This window comes from Corvus kubaryi, unplaced genomic scaffold (genome assembly GCF_017639235.1).
Source record: "Corvus kubaryi isolate FWS band 111438036 unplaced genomic scaffold, C.kubaryi_AGA036_p1.0 65029, whole genome shotgun sequence".
NCBI classification, from domain to species: Eukaryota; Metazoa; Chordata; class Aves; order Passeriformes; family Corvidae; genus Corvus; species Corvus kubaryi.
The window spans coordinates 14,866-36,392 of record NW_024581706.1 but is presented as its reverse complement, the minus strand read 5'-3'; the positions used below and the strand labels follow the sequence as shown (position 1 = coordinate 36,392).

The 21,527-nt window shown below is 40.4% G+C and overlaps 2 protein-coding genes across 3 annotated transcripts in view; both read left to right on the top strand.

The window, feature by feature from the left end:
- Window positions 1-5,867, top strand: part of LOC121672892 (potassium voltage-gated channel subfamily KQT member 5-like) — a 43,821-nt gene extending 37,954 nt beyond the window's left edge. Inside the window, exon 10 of the mRNA XM_042045797.1 lies at window positions 324-5,867. Coding sequence (XP_041901731.1) covers window positions 324-1,265 — 942 coding nt within the window. The 3' untranslated portion in view covers window positions 1,266-5,867. The remainder of the gene's footprint in view (window positions 1-323) is intronic.
- A 2,348-nt stretch (window positions 5,868-8,215) lies between these two features.
- Window positions 8,216-21,527, top strand: part of LOC121672893 (probable ATP-dependent RNA helicase DDX43) — a 21,592-nt gene continuing 8,280 nt past the window's right edge. The window contains exons 1-10 of one of the 2 annotated variants that reach the window (XM_042045798.1): window positions 8,216-8,555; window positions 9,101-9,156; window positions 9,532-9,664; window positions 10,981-11,088; window positions 11,644-11,725; window positions 14,013-14,169; window positions 14,255-14,373; window positions 14,654-14,764; window positions 17,480-17,621; window positions 21,172-21,272. In XM_042045798.1, the coding sequence (XP_041901732.1) occupies window positions 8,234-8,555; window positions 9,101-9,156; window positions 9,532-9,664; window positions 10,981-11,088; window positions 11,644-11,725; window positions 14,013-14,169; window positions 14,255-14,373; window positions 14,654-14,764; window positions 17,480-17,621; window positions 21,172-21,272 (1,331 nt within the window). In that variant the 5' untranslated portion in view covers window positions 8,216-8,233. Of the gene's footprint in view, window positions 8,556-9,100; window positions 9,157-9,197; window positions 9,341-9,531; window positions 9,665-10,980; window positions 11,089-11,643; window positions 11,726-14,012; window positions 14,170-14,254; window positions 14,374-14,653; window positions 14,765-17,479; window positions 17,622-21,171; window positions 21,273-21,527 lie in introns of those variants that run through there. The other variant, XM_042045799.1, reaches the window with a different exon arrangement.

The window sequence follows — 21,527 nt, the reverse complement described above, 5'->3', positions numbered from 1 at the left end:
TTGCATTATTACTCATGCCTTTTCTGTGTTTTATTGCCAGTTTCAAAAGCTGAACAGGTAAAATTTTTTTTTCTAATATCTGCTTCATTTATATGTTGGAATAAAAATTATACGAATTGTATTACCTTAACCTTTTTTTCCCTTTTCTCTGCTTCCTTATAAAAAATGTACATGGCTTTTGACATTCTTTTTTTAAGGGTCAATAGCATACATCAAGCTACTTACATTTTTCTCTTCAGCAGTTACATTTTTCCTCTTTTCTTGGGTTCCAAATATTTTAAATTAATATTTGGCACTAATGTTGACCTTCTCCTCTCATACAGGTACAATCCATTGAGTCAAAACTGGACTGTCTATTAGATATTTATCAACAAGTTTTGCGAAAAGGATCTGCATCCGCGCTCACTTTGGCTTCATTTCAAATGCCAGCTTTCGAGTGTGAGCAGACTTCTGATTATCAGAGTCCATCAGACAGCAAAGATTTGTCTAATTCTGCACAACTTAGTGGATGTGTATCCAGATCAGCTAGTGCCAATCTGCCTCGTGGCCTACAGCTTATACTGACACCAAATGAATTTAGCACTCAGGCTTACTATGCTTTTAGTCCAGCTATGCATAGTCAAGCAACACAAGTGCCAAATGATGGACCTGCAACAGCTAATAATACATCAAACCAAATAAACCAGACAACTAAGCCAGCAACTCCGACAACATTACAAATACCACCTTTCTCATCGATGAAGCATATCAATAGGCCTGAGCCCGTCCATATTCTTCCTGTAACCACGCATGAAAATATTACTAATGTCACCGCTTGCCTTGTTGCATCAAAGGATAATGGACAAGCTGCACAGCCAAGTGCATCAAAGGATCTCACATGGAAAAAAAGTCTGGATACAGAAGGGGAACCTTTGCTCTCAGTTAAACCTGTGGTGCAGATGGATTTAGGAAAATCTTTATCTGTACAAAACCTTATACAGCCAACGGAAGAACTGAATATACAGATTGCTGGCAGTGACTCCAGTGGTTCCAGAGGTAGCCAAGATGTATACTCCAAATGGAGGGAGTCAAAATTATTTATAACAGATGAAGAGTTGGAGACAGAGGCAGGGACAGAGACTACAGAAGCCATCTCGCGCCCATTAGTGGAAACAACTCTCTCTGCTGACTCTCTAAGGACTGGAATATCAAGATCATCTCAAAACATCTGCAAGCCAGGGGATGGTACAGAAGCACTCAATCTGCTCCACGTCAAACTTAAATAACTTCTGGCTTTCTTCATTGGCTGGGTCATTCCTCTAGTCATACATATCATAGCATGAACTGTTTTGAAAGCCCTTTTAGCGAGAGAATCACAAAAATCAGGATGAATCTGCAAAGCAGTTGAATGAGCCCATATTTCCTAGTTGCATGAAAATGCATGTCTAAGCAATGGCTAACATCCAAATTTACACCTACAGTACGGCAGCCTTTCATGTAGTACAGTAGGTTTAAATAACGAGTTGCCTACAAAGCTAATGCTGCAGGATGTATCAAAAAACAAAAATTTGAGCATTTAGACCTAGTGCTGTTTCTATGGGGCAGAAGTAAAAATCTTAAGGTTTAAAGCACTTTGCTTCTGAACTAATTGAATATATATATATAATGTCCTGATTTAGATGATAGTTTATGTTTACAACAAAAAGATTATCTACAGCTGCTAGCAAGGTACCAAGGAAATGAGAAACATGGGGTTAGAAATGACTGCAAGTTGCAAGATACACACATTAGCTCATCAGTAATCAGTTATTTTTAGCTCTGAAGAACAGTATGTTAATATCTGATTTTTGGTGATTTAGTGCTGTGGCAGAAGTACCTGACACACCACTATCACATTGTTCTTTATAACAAGAACTATTTTGTTACAAAAGCTTTATATTTTAAGGATTGGGGCTGGCCTCAGAAGTGGACAACATGGGTGACTGCACTGAAGATTGAAGGGAATCTCTCCTTCTTCATTGAGAAGTCTCATTGAGAAGCTGACTTGTGAATCTGAACCATTTTGGCAGCAGTAGGTGAGGGAAGGAAGCAGGCACTGCCTTTATTGTAGAAGCAATATTTCCTTCTTGTGAAAATTTTGGCAATTTTACTTGCAGTCCCAACCTGATACTACAACAGCACTTCATAAGGCTGGAAAATAAGGGAAAATGAGGAACTGAAATACAGAGTAAAACTAAAGAGGACAGAACAGGGGAGAGAAAGACAACACAGTCAATGGGAAAATAAATAAATAAGAATATGGATTTAGATGGGCAGGAAGGCAAATCAACCCAGAAAATAAAACAAGAAAGGTAAAGAAGGAAAAAGTCACATTTTTTTTTCACAGATAATGATTGTTAATAAAAAAAAAAAAAAAAAGCAAAAAAAAAAAAAAAGCCATGCAGGCAATCAGAAATTGAAATAGTAGTAGAGAAAACCACCTTAACTAAAAAAAAAAAAAATAAGGCAAGGGTTTGTTGCTTTTTTAATAAAAGGAGAAGAGGCGAGAGGGAAAGTGATCCCATTCTTCTTATAGCTAAACACTGTGTCCCATCTACAGTCATTTCTTGTTAACTTTCTAACACAGGACTCTCAGACTCCTTCCTGCTAAAACCCAAATTTTCAAATTCAAAGCCTACATCAGACTGAGCATTCCTGCTGATACATCCTCTTTTTTTTCTTACTCTAACCCTCACTTCACTTCTGCTGAGATGCAGGAGCAGTGTCAGTGCATGCCTGCATATCCCCAGCAAGGCTTTGCCACCGAGAGAACCCTTGCAGCACCTAAACAGGCTTTCACTCTTCCCAGCTGAATGAGGTTTCCGTATGTTGCCTCCTGCCAGATTTACACCCCACCTGCACCACAGGCTTGTAGACAACCCAGCTTGGGCTCAGCTTCCCTCTAGCAGCAGGAATACTGAATGTGCCAGTGCCAGCTCACTCAGGGTGGTGTTTTCTCCAGGCCCAGACCCGCTGGGAACTCGCTATGTACATCACAAACATCACTCCAGTCTTAACCGTGGCTAAATGCTGTAGATTGTATTGTGAAGGACCTGATCTGTTTACTATGAAACTGTTGTAACTTCTGCTTCCATTTGCTTAACAGAAGTATTCCTAGATGTTACATGACAACTTTATTATGTGAAAGTACATGCAAACTGTAGAGTGTATATATTGTGTCATTATACGGGGTCCATGGATGGTACACTGTGTTCCATGGCTTATGCCGGAGCAAACTTCAGTTGTTAAATCCTGAAAGACACCTTGAAGCACAACTTCCTCACCGCTGATTTGCCATATAATTCACCACATTCAGCCTTTCCTGTTTTCTTCTATGTGCAATCTGATCATACAGAAGCCTGATTACAACAGCAATTTTGTGAGGATAAATACATTTTTTTCCACATCTCAGTTCATTTAATTATTAAATTATTTGAATGTCTGCAGTTTATTCAGACAGATATATAAGTTTAAAGTATTGAAAATTTAGAATTTTAAAATTGTTTTTTAGGCTATTTTTTCCTTTTTCCTGTTTATGGTGCCTTTCTTGCCTTTCATCTGAAGCCTCCTGCTGACCTAAGCATAAATGTGCAGTTAGGTTCAGTTAAGGAGCAAGGGATTGGGCACATGGCAACTGTGTGTCCATAGTGAAACTCCCTTCCCCTCCTTGACAAGACCGAAAAATCAAGGCATCATGAATTGGACACCACTCTGCCACCTTCATCTGCAGGAGCAGATGGTTGCACCCCCATTGCACCCGGAAGGCGTCGATGGGAGAACTGAGCAATGGCCCTGCCTGTTCTGATTCTGCACAGAAACGGGCCTTGGGGTTTGCTGATAATTTATCTCACGGAAACTTGGTATTTTTGCCTTAAATGAGATGCTTGAGTCCTTCTAACTTTAAGTTAATTTATTTAATACAATTTTGTGCACAAAAGAATGAGTTCTATAAATTATGTATGAAAATATTAATGTCTTTACAAAGTACTAATAAATCCAGAAGATCGTATCTTTTCAAATTAAGGTTTAAAATCCTAATTTTTTTTCTTTTATGCTCACCATTACTATTTTTGTAGATGCAAGTCTTATCATATAGGGTTTTTTAACATAATATTGATAGAAAATAGAAAGAGTAGTGAATATATGAAATTTTAAAGAGGAAGAATTGTTTGTTTGGACTTTTATAAGCTTTACTCGTATTTCCTCATGAGGAGTTTCTATGCTCTCTCTTTAAAAGACAGTGTCATGACTGACAGTCATTCATTAGTTTCACAAAAGAAGGGCCTGTCCAGCTTTTCAAGTCTTGTCCTGAGCTCCTTATTACAGTCCAGCTCATGAAAACTAATAAGAATTGTTCATGAGTCAAGACAAAGAACAATTTTTTTTTTTTTTTCTGATTTACCATTCACCTGAGAATTGTTTGAAGAGAGAAGCTGAAATTAAGTAAGAGCTTCAGGAATTAAGCCTTATCCAAATAACTGTTTTCTGGTCAGCATGTTCTTCTACCTGAATGAAGAGACAGCTGAAAAGAATAGTTTCAGTGACTATTATTTGTTCAAAAATTTGTATTTGCTCCTGGCTCATATGATCTATACTTTTTATTTAAATATGAATATGATGTTTTAGCCTAGGGTTCAAGATTGCAAAGATCATACACTTTTATTTACAGTGCCCACAGTTGTTCCATATGTTTTTGAGATAATCCTACTACGAGTGACTGCTCTCATTATAGTATGGTGATGAGTAATTCACCTGCTTTTCTGTGATAAGTCAAATCATGCTGAATTGCTGATGTATAGTAGAACATCTGATGTACAGTAGTATTTCTGGATTGGGACCTGCAATCCTTACTCAAGCAAAAATTCTAAGGAATTCACTCATTTTATGAAATTCAAGAATTTTTCTTGAATTGGGAACTCAGATTCAAATCCTGATTTTGTTGGGCATCTGTTTGAAGTGAAAATGGTAATATTCCAGTTATTTCCTGAGGAAACTAATACTTAGCTGAATTTACCCTTGTCACATTGACTATATAAAAAATAACGCACAAAGTACTGATATAAAAAGGGAAGGAGAGAAGGGACATTTTTGTAAAAGCACAGAGAAAATTAAAATGTTCAGAAAATAGGAGTAAGCAGGAAAAGAAAATATAACAGCAAAGGAATGGAGAAAAAAGTGGTTTAAACACCTGAGGCTAAATTCATCCTCGGATGGCTTCACTGACTTCAATGAATTCACTGCCCAACTGGGTGAAGCTCAGCCTCTGTTGGGATAATCAGGCTCAGTTCCACTGACCATACAGGAACTGAACCACCTGTACCAGAAATGGGTACATTTGCCTCTCTGGGCCAACTTTTATCCTGACTCATATGTCATGCAATCCTTTTGGATTCACTAGGTTTGAATGAAATACAGGTCAGAAAAGAATTTGTCCCAGGTATTTCCGCTTCACATTTTTTTTCCAAGTGTGTTAATTGACTTTACTCAAATGGATTACAACATCACACAAAGTGCTGTCACTGTCTAAAAAGATTAATAAGTTTTTGAAATAAGACTTGTCCCCTGCAACGTCAGTGGAAGCATGTAATATTTTCCTGTCCATTCATCTGGATGCATTCATTCAGCTGTGGTCACACACAGGACAATTCCAGACATATCTAATATCATCTGCTATTGGAAGCGTTTTTGACTTCTTTGAAAGACAAAAAGAAAGTTTCATAGCAGGCTTAGAAATTACGATGGCTGCTTCCACTGACACTGCAACATTAGCCAGTACATTACAATGTTAATTGTAAATTCTTGACAAAGTTGAATCCATATTGTTGTTAATAAAAATGACTTGAAAAGTACCATGACTACTGGGTTTTTTCTTTACATAAAAGACTGTATGGTGTGATCACGTATCAGGCAAGAAAAAACAATTAAGCTTGCTCATTGTTTTCCTTTTGAAGTTTTGTAATTTTTTATTAAGTGGACCAAAAACATCACAAAGGAAGTTTATTAGAATAAAATGTGCAGAAACCGGTCTGACATGTTCAGTTTCTGGTAACTGTTTACAGCAGTTTACTTAATGTTGCAGCACCTCTATGAAAATGAACTTGGAAGTTATTGTCGCCTTCTCTGTTAGATAAATGGCAATGGATTCAGGATTGGCAATCGGGGTCCTGTGTGGGGAGCAGGATTTCTCATGGAAGGCACATCTCTCATCTCAGTTTAACTTGAGGCCTAGGAGAAGCCGCTTCTTCTGCATTTGACCATGAAAGTTGCTGTAGAATGTTACTGGACCAAAACTGAAACATTCGCAACACGCCTACTTTCTCCACTCTGCTGTTCCTGCAGCCTGGCTGAAGATAAGCTTCAGTATTTGAGTGTAAAATACTAAATACAGAGAGCCTGTTCTTCGGGTGAAGTCAGTGCCTCTATGGAGACACAGATATCTCCATGTGCAGGTGATCCCCAACCTCTCTGATGAACATTATCTTAAGATACTGAATTTAAAGCTGCGGTTGCCAGAAAGGGAGGTTTTCAATGTCAGCCACTTGTACACACAGGGTATATGAATATTAGCAGGCTCTGGCTAAGAATAAACACAGGACAGGAAAAGAAGCAAATGTACATATTCTCGTCTTGTATTAAACCAGGCAGCCTTGCTTCCTTTGCGCACAGAGCTATTAGGGAAGGGTCAGAAGACAGCAGAGAGTAGTTCTTCCTGTTTGGTTACCTGGCAGATTGCCACGACCAGGCGCAGGTGGTAATGTGTACCCATAAAGACTCATACATAAATGCTCCCTGTTCAGCTCTGTACCATAAGAATACAGGACCCTGCCTAAAAGGGTAATTTAGCCATTTAGCAATTTTTTTTTAATGTAATTGAAGGAGCATGGGGTATGTTAGCTCTTTTTTGTTTTAATTTGGTTTTCTCTATCTCTTTCACTATGATGGTGAGCAAGTACTGGCACAGTTTACTCAGGGAGGTTGTGCAATCTCCATCCTTGGAGAAAGTCACAAGTCACCTTGGCAACTGGCTCTTAGAGGCCCTACTTGAGCAGAGGAGTTGGACCAAATGGCCTCCAGAGGCCCCTTCAAGCTCAGCCATTCTGTGATTCTGTTTCCAGTATTGTATCAGCTTTAGTACATTGAGTTATACTGAACATAAAAGCTTCATTAAAGTATCATTAAGGCTTCACTTGAGATTAAATATTATGACTTCACTTAAAAAAAAATCAGGCTGCAATGTATCAGCATGACAGCAGCCTGGGTACCTGGCAAAATTACACATTGCCACCCTCACTCCCTTGCCTCCCCTGAGGCTGCCTGCCTTCCCCCTCCACCCTACAGACTTCGGGGGCTTCCCACATGTTCTCAACCATGCTCTTGCCCCCGCTGCCTCCTCCTCCTCAGCTAAGCCCACCCAGGGCTGCCCTGTGCTGGCAGAGGAGCAGAGAGAGAGGAAAATCAGAAAATATCAGCACCAGTGTGGCCAGCAGGACCAGGGCAGTGATTCTCCCTCTGAACTCAGCATGGTGAGGCCACACCTCAAGTCCTCTCTCCAGTTCTGGGCCCCTCACTGCAGGAAGGACATTGAGGGGCTGGAGCATGTCCAGAGAAGGGCAACAAGGCTAGTGAAGGGTCTGGAGGACAAGTCCTGTGAGGAGCAGCTGAGTTGGAGTTGCTCATCCTGGGGAAAAGGAGGGCGGGAGGGGGGGGGGGGGGGGTTGTGGGCTTTATCTTTCTCTACAACTGCCTCCTGACAGGAGTTGTAACCAGGTGGGGGTCGGCCTTTTCTCGCAGGCAACCGGTGACAGGATAAGAAGTCAAAGTGTGCCAGGGTCGGTTTAAGTTGCACATTAGGAATAAGTTCTTCACAGAAAGGGTGATTGGGCATTGGAATGGGCTGCCTAGGGAGGTGGGGGAGTCACCCTGCTGGAGGTGCTTAAGGAAAGACTGGACGTGGCACTGAGTGCCACGTTCCCTTTGACAAGGCGGTGTTCGGCCATAGGCTGGACCCGATAATCCCAGAGACCTTTTCCAACCCAATCGGTTCCGTGATTCCGTTATAATAGCGGGGGGGGGGGGGCAGCCATAGAGCCTCCGCCCCCGTGCGGAGCCAGCCAATCACAGCTCAGAGAGCGGCCCGCCCCGGCCAATCAGCGCCCCCCGGGCTCGAGAGGCGCAAAGTCCCTCCGCGTGGGCGGTGGAGCGGGGTGCGGTCGCCATGTCCGACTGGGACGCCAGCAGCGACGAGGAGCTCGGCGCGCCGGACTGGCCGCGGGCCGCCGCTGCTGCTGCCGGGCGGCTGTGCTGGTCTCCCAGCACCCCTTCTTGGGGCCGCGCCTCCGTGGAGGCCGTCGGGCGACGGGGGAAGAGCGCGGGGAGTCCTGGAGGGGAAGAGTGGGAGCCGCGAGGCGCTGAAGGCTCCGGCGGCCCGAGGCGGGCGGCGCGCCAGCGGGCGCCCCGAGCTGCGGCCGGCCAGGCTCAGTACTCTGGGGCGCCGCTCTGCTTCCACCTCGATAGCGCCCTGGTCGGGGCTCTCATAGGTAATGACGGGTGCACCCTGAGGTGAGGGGGTGGGGAGGAGGGGAGGAGACGGCCGCCCCCAGTGTCCTGAGGGAGTGCATCCCTGCCTTCCGTCAGTCTGGCCGTAGAAGGGCCCCTTGCAGCTCCCGTGCACCTCTCTCCACCTGGGCATGGCAGCGTGCTTTAGCAGAGTTTCTCTCTCTAGGGAAACTTTTCCTCCCTAAAGTGAATGAGTTGACGTCTGTTTCTCAAGGCCAGCAGTGTGCAAGTGGTCCGAAGCCCCTCTCTAGTCACATGGAGTAAGGGTGACAGTCTCTTGATCTAGTTTTACTCCTCCATCTCTTCCACTGAAGGGCATTCCTCTACACACAAGCCTTGCATTTGGTTAACTGACAAAAGAGTTGCCTACAGTCTCCAACGATTTGGTGTCACAAGTTCTTTTATTTCTAGATACACGCACTCGTGTGAAGGTCTTGGGGTTCAGTCACAAATGAAACACTTAATGTGTGGGTTTGGGCAGTTTGTCCTGGATCTCTGTAATCCCTGCTGTGAATCTTTATAACAGGTCGGGGTGGAACTAAAATTAAAGAACTTGAGGATTCTTCGGGTTCCAGGATAAAGGTATCATGTGCTGTATGTTGTCAAGACATGGGCTTGGGAACATACTTGGTTTTGTTTCTGTGTAAACCAGTTGGAGGAAGTTGAAGGGTGTTAAAATAGCTGTAATAATGCTACTGTTTTAGAATTTGTCAAAAGGAAGTGGAATTGAGGGTGCAGCTTGGATGTTATGTGAAAATAAGAAAAGGTTATTGATTTTTTTTTTCCTTAAGTTTGCATTTATTTCCTTTTCTTTTAGAAAAAGCATTAAAGGGCCTTTTCATAGATCAAGTTAAATTTCGGAAAGAAAAAGGGTGAAAAATGGTGTTCAGTTTGTGTTCTTGCATAATGCTTGTCTTTGCAGTATGAAAGAAACTTCAGTGATGTTTTTGAACCTAGGTTATAAGAGGAACCTATGAAGCTGAAGTAAAGATTTTTGGCAGCATCGATGAGCAAAACAAAGCCAAGATGTTGATTGACAATGTTGTTACAAGTTCTGGACAAAACTACATTAGAGGTGGAACAGAGAAAGGTAAGAAATGTGGGTTTGGGGGAAAAAATATTATGGATTGCCTTTCCATATATTTGGTAGTTTGCTGGACTGTTTTTATATTGTTAGTATTTTACAGAGTGAATTAACTTTAACCTTGTTCTTGGGCAATGGCATCTCCTTAAAACAGAAATACCAAGGTATCCTCCTTTTTCAACTATGGACAGTTTCCCCCTTCCCCCCAAACTGCCAGGCTTCTGTGAAAATCTGTTCCTGTGTGTTTTCAACAATTTCATGTATGCAGGATGTTATACCACCTTGGTTTCTTTCAAGTCTGATTCTTCCAAAATACCAGTATTGGCTCTAGTGTAAGTTTAGTATCTGTGGAGTATTACAGTTCAGTAAACTTTTCTAAAGATAGTCTGTAAAGTCCTGATCATAGCATGGACTATGCTGACTTCCTACTATATTCATGGGAAGTTAATGTTTTAAGATTTGATATTGTACTTCATGCCTGGCTTTACTAGGCTTTTGTGTGGTAACTTTGTTACATGGATATAGAAATATTGTTTGTATGTATGAATGCTGCTTTTGTTATTGGTAGGTCTTGTATGTGCCCCCAACAATTCTTTGCACAGGCAAATGCCATCCACAATTGTTGATCTGAGGCACTGATGAGGAAGAAGGGATCCAGGATTTATGTTCCAGCATTAGAATAAGGATTGGAGTAGTTGTGTGTTTCATTTTTAGAAGTGTCCCAGGGGGTGGATGAGTATGTTTCAAGAGACTAGAAATATATAACACTTCCTTAGTATTTGTGACAGTGCTTTCCCTATGTTCCCTGCTTTTCCACTAATTTTCCACAGAGTTGTGTTGCTCTTTATATCTTGAGTGTAAAACTTACTTAGGAAGTGTTAACCTCATGAAAAAAGAAGTATAGAATATAACTAGACTGAGACTTTATTGTGGTGTTGGATGCTTTAGAAGTAAGCTTTGCTCTTGTAGCTGTTGAAATGAAAGCTTTCTGTCTGCATATCATCTGCTGGTCTCACAAGTTTTTCAAAAACTTGCTGCACAACAAGGCTAATTTATAGCTGGAGGAGAAGCATTTCATAACCTACTTTCTTTAAGCAGCTAAAGATGTTGAAATGTTTCCCTTTTGTTATTAAAACTGAATTTGTACAGGTTTTAGCACTGTTTCAGGGCAGAAACCTCGGAAAGAATTTTCCACTTCTATGTTTCATATCTGCTCAAAATTTATGAGGCCTTGCAATAGAAAAAATGTGTTTGTTTTGAGGGGAGATTTCTCCCCATGGTTTGTTCCATCAAACAACAGCATTTTGTTACTAACTCTTCAGGAAAAACCTTGGACATTATCAAGCCTGAAAATAACCCAAAGAAATCAGTGATTAACTGGGCCTCTCTTCGAGAAAACAGGGCCAAATATGAAGCTATGAAATGGGCAGGTTAGTTTTACAATTTTGATTGTATTATACTTGTCTTTGTGTGGTAAATCTGTTGGAATGCTTAAACATTTCTAATACCTGCTTTGAGATGACTGAATCTTTCAGAGCCCAAATTAGTGATGTATTTGCAGTGAGCTGACCTTGTTGGCATTTCTCAGCATGGTCCTGGAGGACACTGATTACTGTGCCAAGATGGTAATCTGTCTTCAACCTGCTACTCAAGTGGTATTTTGAATGTCACCCTTTGAAAATGGTGTCATTTTGTATGTGGCCACAGGAAAAAAAACAACTGAGAATTGTTAAATATAATACTATATATGTTAGTAGAAATTACTTTAGAACTTGAAATATGGGGAAGAGTATTTTCCACGGATACTGAAGTATTTGTTTCAGCCTGCATCATTTTATGTGAGCAATGGTCTTCCATCACTTCCAGCTAGTTTCCTCACTCAAGGCACTGTCTGGGTTCTGGGCTTTGCATCTTAAGCTTTAGTAGACTTACACTGACTCTATTATTTCTTGCTGATTCAAGTTGAATTTTTCTGATTATTTAAGGCTTGCCTCCAATTAAGAAAAACTTCTACAAAGAATCATCCAGGACTGCATCTATGTCACAAGAAGAAGTGGAACTGTGGCGGTAAGATAATTTCTTTAGGGAATCATCTGCTTGGCAAAAATTACTGTTAAGGTATAAAGCCTGGAATGTGGGAGATGAAATACTGAGACAGAGGCATTAATGCTGGGGTCTTGTAGTAACTTAATCTTCTTAAGAACTCTTTTTTGGGAATGAAACAACTAGCAGATGAGATGCTATTAGTTGTCTGGAAAATTAACTTTAGGGGTTTTCTGCTTCTTTAAAAGTGTTTGATCTAGTTGAATTTCAGAACAGAAAACATTCAAGACAGTTCACTGACTTTTGGCTGTTTCTTTGCCTTTTATGAGACAGTATGTACATTTTCTAGGTCCTTCCAAATAGGATTGTTCACAAGTTGACTACCTCTTGGCTGCAATTTTTTTGTGTGCATTTTTTTAGTCAAAACCATCTTCAAACCAAATTCCAACTTCTGTTACTGTTGTCTTCCTTTCTGTCTGTCTTGTCTTTACAAGCGCATCCTGGTGAGTACCTGCTTCAGTTAACTGTACCCATTCATTTTTACCCAATGGCCTATGTGAATACTTTGCTGGGAAAACAGATCATCTGTTTTCAAGTGATGTTGTTCAGGCCTTGGTAATCGTTTCAGCTCCCTTCAGTAATTCTAATGAAATTAGTGAGCATTATTTGTTAGCTTTTTATTACTTTCTTTCTGCGAGATGCCTTTTTTTTCTTTGCATGCCAGAGAAACTTTGCCACAGTGACCAAAACATGGTATTGTTTCCAGCTGTTTTCACCTTTTTCCTTGAGGTATATGGATGTGTTATTGTTAGAGCTAGTGAAAATTACAGAACGTTGTTCTTGTAGGTTAAAAATATGTACTGAGGAGTAGCACTTGTGTGATAAAGGAATTTTTTTTTTCTACTTCATCTAATTGGTTCGCTTTAAGGAAAAAAAGGCAGCAATTGAAAGAAATAATTCTGTAAACATATGGGGAAGTTGAATTGCCCATTCTTTTCCTAGCTTCCACCCCACTTGAAGAAAAGCTTTTTACTGAAGGGAATCTTCAGAGGAGTACAGGACTGAAATCAATATGCTTATGCATATGTCATGGTTTAAAACCAGATGGAGATTAAGTTCTAAGCAGCCACTCCCCTTCCCTCATCCCCTCTGGTGAGAGAGGGACAAAAGGCAGAGATTATGGGTTGAGATAAGAATTTACTGGAAAACAGCAGTGCGATAAGAAAAACAAACAGCAACAACACTAGTAACAACATTGTATAAAAGAAGGGGATTACATGCAACATGCTCATGGAAGTCTGACCGACATGACACTGCCACAGCTGGCACCACACGGCTCCCGAGACAAAGGAGAAAATGCTGGATGAAACAGTCCATACCCATGTTTTTTTCCCCAAGCCTGAGATAACAAACGATGCCAAGCCCTCTGGTTGGACCATCCACACCACCTCACCGCTCCATTTACCATTTGCTCCCCCAGAAAAAGGCACAAAATGGCCATGGAGGGTCCACACATTGCCTTTTTCTTCCACAGGAAACCACACCTGCTTTCTCCTGGAAAGTGAAAAACCTTTCCACCCCCTAATGATGATTTGGGTGGTATAGAGTTAACAACATAGGTATGTCCACATGGCTCCAAGCTCCTCTCACTGCCACTGCAAGAAAATTAACTCTGCCCTTGGCCCAAACTAGGACAGCATATCAGTAGCTCTGAACTGGGGGAAGCGTTGGAACACCAGTTTTTAATGTCGTCTTTTATTTGTGTTGTGATTTGGGTTTTGCCTGCTTTTAGGGATTGGTTGCTCCAGGGCTGGTTTTGGAGCTTGTCTTACTGGTCATGTTCTTTTCCCAAAATTGTTCTGTTTTTATTCTCTAGAGTACCCAGGGAGCTTCTCTGAAAACAGTTGGGGAAGGTTTTTGTCAGAATATAGAATTCTGACTGATAAGTTTAAGCCATTCCTCTTGAGTTCTGAGTTGTCTTTGGGTTTAAAACTTGTCACACCTAGTTAATTTGTAATAGAGTATAATTGTAGCCTGATATGACAGGACTGCAGTTCATGTTAATAACCATGTATAACTTCAAATTAGTCATTCTTAAGAAAGAATGGTAATAGATACCTCTGGGAGACATGTTCCTATAATAAGGCTATCAAGAAAGTTAGAAGACTAATTCAGTCCCATTCAAGAGCCTGAACTTGTTTTTTCTTGTTCCAGGAGTTTAAAAAAGTTAAGAAACACAGTGTTTTGTGTTAGCTGTACTTTTTCAGCTAATGAGACTTTAAAACAATTGCACTACTTCAACTCTATACAGGAAAGAAAATAATGATATAACTTGTGATGACTTAAAAGAAGGTGAAAAGCGCAGTATTCCAAATCCTGTTTGTAAATTTGAAGATGTATTTGAGCATTATCCTGATATTATGGCTAATATAAGAAAAGTTGGTTTTCAAAAGCCTACGCCAATTCAGGTATGTCTTCAATTTTGATGACTCTTTAACTGAAGCTTAAGAGAAAAATGAAAAGTACATTTAAGTATTTGTTGTTTTATGTTAGTCCCAGGCTTGGCCGATCATACTCCAAGGAATTGATCTTATTGGTATAGCACAGACTGGTACTGGGAAGACATTAGCATACTTAATGCCTGGATTCATTCACTTGACTTCACAACCAATGTAAGGACTGCTCACGGGTCTGATTTGTTTAGCTGTGCATTCTTCCCCCTGCACTTACTTCCTCCTGCACCCTGAGATGATTTTCTACGAATGAAGATAAAAATCATGTATTGGGAAAAAAATTATAAATCTGATGGAAAAAATACCAGTTTTGTTACCATAGATTCCATTAGCAGCAGTGTACAGAGGAAGTTTAGAACAGTGTAAAAATGTTCAGTGTCAAGTGTGATGGACTTTGCCTGTCCTTTTATACCAACATTCTAAATATGCTTTGTTGCAGATCCAAAGATCAGCGTGAGGGGCCTGGAATGTTAGTCCTTGCTCCCACTCGAGAACTGGCACTTCAGGTAGAGGCAGAGTGTTCAAAGTATGCATACAAAGGAATTAAAAGGTAGTCTTTCTTCTCACTGGCTTGTTACGTAATATTTTTTTCTCCTACCAGTTGTGACTTAATTCACCTACTACAGTAATTACATTTAAGAGAGGAGGGGATAGTAGTAAATGCAGAGTTTCTATTTTCCCAATTTTCAGAATGTCTGTTTTGACTAATCTCATGGTCAAGATCTATTTCTTGTACACTTGGAATTCTCTTTATTGTAGCTTTTCTGTTTCTTTCCCTTCTATGTTGACAGCTGAGAAGAATCACACAGAATATGCTGAGTTGAAAGGGACAAAGGTCATCAAGTCCAGCTCTTAGCCCTGCATGGGATATCCCCAAGAGTCACACGAATGTGCCTGAGAGCATTGTCCAAACACTTAACCCTGACAGGCTTTGTGCTGTGACCACTTCCCTGGGGAGCCTGTTCAGTGCCCAAACACCCTCTGGGTGAAGAACCTTTCTCTAATATCCAGCCTAAACCTCCCCTGACACAACTTCAGGCCATTCCCTCAGGTCCTGTCACTGGTCACCAGAGAGAAGAGAGCTGTGTCTGTCCCTCCTCTTCCCCTCATGAGGAAGTTGTAACTGCAGTGAGGACTCCCCTCAGTCTCCTCTTCTCCAGGCTGAACAGACCAAGTGCCCTCAGCTGCTCCTCACACGGCTTCCCCTCAAGGCCCTTCACCATCTTTGTTGCCCTCCTTTGGACACTCTCTAACAGTTTAATGTCTTTCTAACATTGTGGCATCCAAAACTGCCCCCAGCACTCGAGGTGAGGCAGCCCCAGTGCAGAGCAGAGCAGGACAATCCCCTCCCTTGCCCGGCTGGCGATGCTGTGCCTGATGCCCCCCAGGACAGGGTTGGCCCTCCTGGCTGCCAGGGCACTGCTGACTCATGTTCACCTTGCCATCGATCAGGACCCCCAGGTCCCTTTCCATGGCACTGCTTTCCAGCATCTCATTTCCCAGTCTGTCTGTACATCCAGGGTTGTCCCATCCCAGGTGCAGAATCCAGCACTTTCCCTTGTTTAACTTCATGTGGTTGGTGATTCCCCAGTCCTCTGATTTGTGGAGGTCTCCCTGCAGGGCCTCCCTACCTTTGAGGGAGCCAACAGCTCCTCCCAGTTTCATCTGTGAACTTGCTTAGTATCTCTTCCAGTCCTGCCTTCAAGTCATTTGTGAAGCTGTTCAAGAACACAGCTGAGGATGGAGTCCTGTGGGACCCTTTTAGTGACAGGTCACCAGTCCAATGTCACCCCATTCACTCTAACCCTTTGTGCCTGACCTGTGAACCAATTGCCCACACATCACATGATGTGTTTATCAGCTGAATACTGGACATTTTGTCCAGATGGATACTGTGAGAGTATTGAAAGCTTTACTGAAATCCAAAAAGGTTGCATCAGCTGGCTTCCCTTGAGCATCTTGGTAGGTTACCTTGTCATAAAAGGAAGTCAGGCTTGACAAGCAGAACTTCACCCTCATGGAGCTGTGCTGGCTGTGGCCACTGACTACATTATCTTGCAGGTGTTTGTCAATACCTTCCAGAATAATCCTCTCCATAAATTTATCAGGCACTGAAGTGAGACTAACAGGCTGGGATCCTTGAAAATCAAAACAATGTTCACCAGCTTCCAGTCAGCTGGGACCTTTCTGGATTCCAAAGACTGCTCAAAAATCACTGAGGGAGGCTTCACAATGGCATCAGCCAGCTCTTTGAGGATTCTTGTACAAATCCCATCATGCCCCATCGATCTGTAGGAATCCAGCTGGAGCAGCAGATCCTGCATAATTTGTGGCTCAGCTAGGAGTGGATTATTCTCGCAGTCATGGTTCTCCAGCTCAGGGCACTGAAATCCCCTTGGTGCATCGTGTATACTGAAGGCAAGCATCAAAGAATGCATTAAACAGCTCTGCCGTGTCTTTGTCCCTGTTTGTGAGGTGACCATCCTCATCCTGTAATGACCCAATGTTATTTTTATGCTGCCTATTGATACCTTCTCCATAGAACATGCCTGGCTTTCTTTTCTGTGAGATTACGCTGCTGAATAATGTTCAGGTTCTTGCCCACCAGAGTCTTCTCCGCAAGGCCATCTTCTAGAAGGTTGACCCTGAGTCATGGGGTAATTCCATCCCTATCTTTGCTTTCGTTAAGCTTTATGGTATTTTCATCAGCCCATTTTTCTAGCCTTTTTGTGGTTCTTCTGGTAAAAGCCTAATTCTCTAGTGTATCAGCTGCTTGTGTGTTTCATCCACAAGCCTGGGAAGTGTAGATCTTCATTTAAGCAATTAAGCAGACATTAGTGTACTCTGAAACTTACTTGTAGGGATCTCTGTTAACTTTGTGTAGCATTCTGAGTAAGTGTTACAGTCACCCCAACAGCAAAACAACTGACTTTTGATGGTACTGTTTGGAAAATCATCCATCCTTTCATACATTCATCTATTTTTTGTGTAAATATTTTCGGAACAACCCAAAACGTAGTTGAACTATCTTCCTTTCACAATCACTTCCACTGCAGTTTCAGCAGAAAACTATTGCTGAGCTGTTGAGGGAGTGTCATTCAGTATTAATTTTATTGATTACTGGGATACTGTCAGTCATGCTGTATTCCTTTTTCTTGTTAATACCAAGTGATACTTTTAAAACAACATGGTGGCATTTATTTGAAAAGGATTGACTTTAGCTGAAATGTAATACACTACTTCTGTAAAACGTTTTATTTTACAGTATTTGCGTCTATGGTGGTGGGGACCGAAAAGGACAGATAGACATGGTTACCAAAGGTGTGGATATTGTTATTGCTACTCCTGGCAGACTGAATGATCTTCAAATGAACAACTTCATAAATTTGAAGAGCATAACATATTTGGCAAGTAACTGATATGCAATGAATAATGCACGGTTTGGGAAATGGTTGACTCAGTTTGAATTTAAGCTGTAATGGAGTTTTCTATAAACTTCCAAAGTCTTAGTTACAGTACAGCTTGACATTGAAATGGGTGTTGGAGGGATGATTCATACTTACTATAATTGCACTGCAGATGTGAAATATTCCCTAGGAAGAATAAAATAGGCTTCTAGCACAGCAAGCATTTCAAAGATGCTAAATTGTTTTTTCAGTAACGTTTGGCATTCTAAAATTCACTTTGTCAGGATTCATTACTAATGGATGAAATGCCTTTCTGAAGTTGTCTTTTCCTTTTCTTTTTAAAGGTTACCAGTGACTCGGTTTCTTATTAGAACTTGTGCAGTAGCAGAGTCACACACAGATACTTAAGTGTTGGGGGACTGACTTTCATCTGGTCTCACTGGGAAAATAGCCTTATAAATGTTATTATTAATCCTTATGTCTTCATTTCATTCTTGCCTTTTGCTGTGCTGAACATGTAAGACTGTTGCTATTTGTAAAACACCTCTGTATATTCAATTTATTTCTAACTTGTCTGAATTGTTGCCTAGTTTGACAATTTGGCCGTGCTCTCTGTCCACCCCCACTACCCTGTGAGAGTTAAATTCTCTCCATGTTGTAACAAGTTAGCTCCAGTTCTAGGTAATAGTTGTGAGCTTACTGGCAAGGCCAGCAGTGGTATAGGGTCATTATAAATTTGATCATCTGGGAAAAAAGTTTATTATTGGAAGACAGAAGAATAGCCTTGTGCAGAACAGTAACATGTAATTGCTGAGAAGGATGAAAATAGGCCTGAAAACCTGCATTCTGAGAACTGTAGGAACAGTTCTGCCAAGGTGAAGTATAGTCGTACTACAGGCACACACTGCTTCGTAAAGCAGTGGGCATTGAACCAAAAGCACATTTCAGTATGTGCAGCATATACTACAGTATGACAATGCCAAAAAGAATTAACTATCAAGTTGAAAAATATGATGATGTAAAGCAGGAGGAAAGACATTTGTTGTTGTACCACTAGCAGTTAAAAGCAGTTTTCAGAAGATTGCAACCAGTGCAAGTACCTTGTATTGTGATGTGGTTAAGGTCTCATGGCTCAGACTTTAAGGAAATGCTGCACTACCAAAGCCCCATGTCAAAAACTGGACATTGAAAATGCTATCTTTTTGTAATCTTTCTATATTTTTATCCTTGCAGTTTCTTGTGCTTTTTAGTATATGATGCTTTCTGTTTCCAGAGCTTTGTTGTCAGTTTTCAGCCAGCAAATAATTTAATCGTGCAGCCTTGCTTTAGGGAAAAGAGAGTGGTATTAGATTTTAAATTTAACACCTTGGATGAAGAACACTCTTCATTGAAGAGCTTCATTTACAGTTTTCATTTAAAGATCTTGAGTCTTATGAAGGTTCCCAAAGTAAACTTGGAATTACTTGCTAATATGATACAATTGTTTCCCAAATGACTTCCACGATCAGATATTGGGATACAGTTGTTAAAAAAACCCAACCAACCAGATGTGCCACCCCCTAGAAAAATTTTAAAAACCCACCACTACCAAACAAACAAAAAACCAAAACAAGAAACAAACAAACAAAAAAACCCTACCACAGCACCAAACCATTCATTATGTCTGAGTAGCCACAGGACCCAAGGTGAATTTGAGGTTGAAATTTCTCTTCTTGCCTGACAGAAGCATCAAGTTGATTGCAGTCTTGATTCAGATTTTTAGGAACCCATTTATTCAAGATAGGCTGCTGCTTTTCATTATTTCATAAGTAAGACTGGAAATTCTGTCATAAACAGCCTTTTGATGTTCAAAATACGTCATATGAAAATTGCTTTTTGTTTCCCTGTGTTCAATGTAAATCAGAATTCATTCATCAGCAGTCTCATGAAGTAATCTTATTTCTTTGGACGCCATGCTGATAAAGCAGAAGGAAGGAAATTGGAATTGGGCTTGAATAATTGGGAAGCACTTAGGAGAAAGTGTAATTAAAAATATATATATAAATCATGAAGGAGGATGTAGAAGGTAGATTGGAGTAATGCGTTTATTCTTCAGTACAAAAAAAAAAGTGTAAAACTTAACAATAACTGATTTAAAACAAAGGAGAGAGGAAAGTAAATAATTTTGAAAGGAAGAACTGGCTTGTAAGATTTTCTTGCCAAGAAATAGAACTGGAATGAACAATATTAACAAATACCTATATATTTAAAGATAACAAGAAACCTAAGATCATGTCAGTTGAAAGACATTTAGATTATAAACCAGGATGTGGCTATGACACATTTGAAAAAATCAGTACTAATGTCTATCTGACAGCAGCTATCAAAAATAAGGAAAGTAAACTTCAACTACCCTGATCCATCTATTAGACATAGATGCTTTCTTTTCCCTTTGCATCAAAGTGCCAGTGTACTTAATAGCATAGAAAGCTTCTGCTGCTGAAAAAGGCATAGCAGCCAACTCTGTATTTAAAATTAATGATGTTTCAGCCTTGCTGTTCTATTAGAATTCGTGTAGTTAATGAAATCTCCATGAGCCCTCTAAAAATAAAGAGAATTAAATCAAGAAATAGATTTCTTGTCTTCTGTCGCTCAGTTGATAATTTGTTGTCATTTCAGAGATTTACACAGATAATGTACTAAACCCCTTTAATATAATAAAATATCAGAGAATAATGGAGCATCAAAATTAGGACACTAGAAAGGGATTATCATCAATGTCCTGTATTTCCACATAAGTGACTAGAAATTGTCAATATTTAAAAGCCCAATCCATGTAACTTTAATTTTCAAGTAGAGTTTATATAAATCAGAGGAGAAATGAGTCTTGGATGTCAGTCTTCTTTCTTTGTATGAGACTGAAAACATTCACAAGTGTGCTTGTATACTAGAAAACTTATCAGTGCCGAAGAGTTGTACTCAGACCTCCAGCTCACTTGTTCACTTCTGGCTTTTTTTTGCCAGATGAAACAGAGCTTGTGCTCTGGGAGTTGTGCAGTGTCCTAGTGTGAGTCAGAATGTATGCTCTGGCTTTTTTCCTACTTCTAATGAGGAGATAAACTGACAAGTGATATTTTCATCCTGTATGAGATCTCTAATGAGGTAGAAATGAGATTTTCCCTTTAAGTTACAAACAATTTCTTAATGTGTGTTGAGCGGGTTGCTCCCCTCTGGGTTTGGTTGGTTATAGGTTTTTTGGGGTTTTTTTAATTTGTGCTTAGTTTTAGACATCAACCTAATTATTGTTAAACAGTTGTTTTTTCTTTATTGACTTTAAATGCTCTTAAAGGCGCTGCAAATTTTCTTGTTCTGCCTGTGAGTTTAATACTGAATGAAAAACTATCAAGGAAATTGGAGGTGAAATAGAAGTTGAACAGGTTTTGCAGTAAGTTACGGAGAAGATTCTGCAATTAAAACAGTTACCATTAAAATATCTTTCTGTGTAATGTCCTGCTGAAATAAACCCTTATCTGAGGGACTAGGCAGAATAAATAGCCTTGTTTCTGAACAGGTTTTAGATGAGGCTGACAGAATGCTGGACATGGGATTTGAACCTCAGATAATGAAGATCCTAATAGATGTGCGCCCTGACAGACAAACTGTTATGACAAGGTATCTAAACATGATAGTGCTCAGGACTTGAACATAAGGTTATTGAACAAGTTAATTTCAAAACAAATGTGTCAGTTATTAAAATTTTTACTAGTTTTCTTTCGAATTCTGTCTAGTCAGTCCTGATGAGCCATTTGACAATTTTTTTTTTTTCCATTTTGTACTGCCTTATCTGATGTTTTATATCAAATATAAAGACAATTGAGTTCTCCCAAAAAAAGTAAGGTATCCTGTGAGTGCTAGAATTTGCCATAT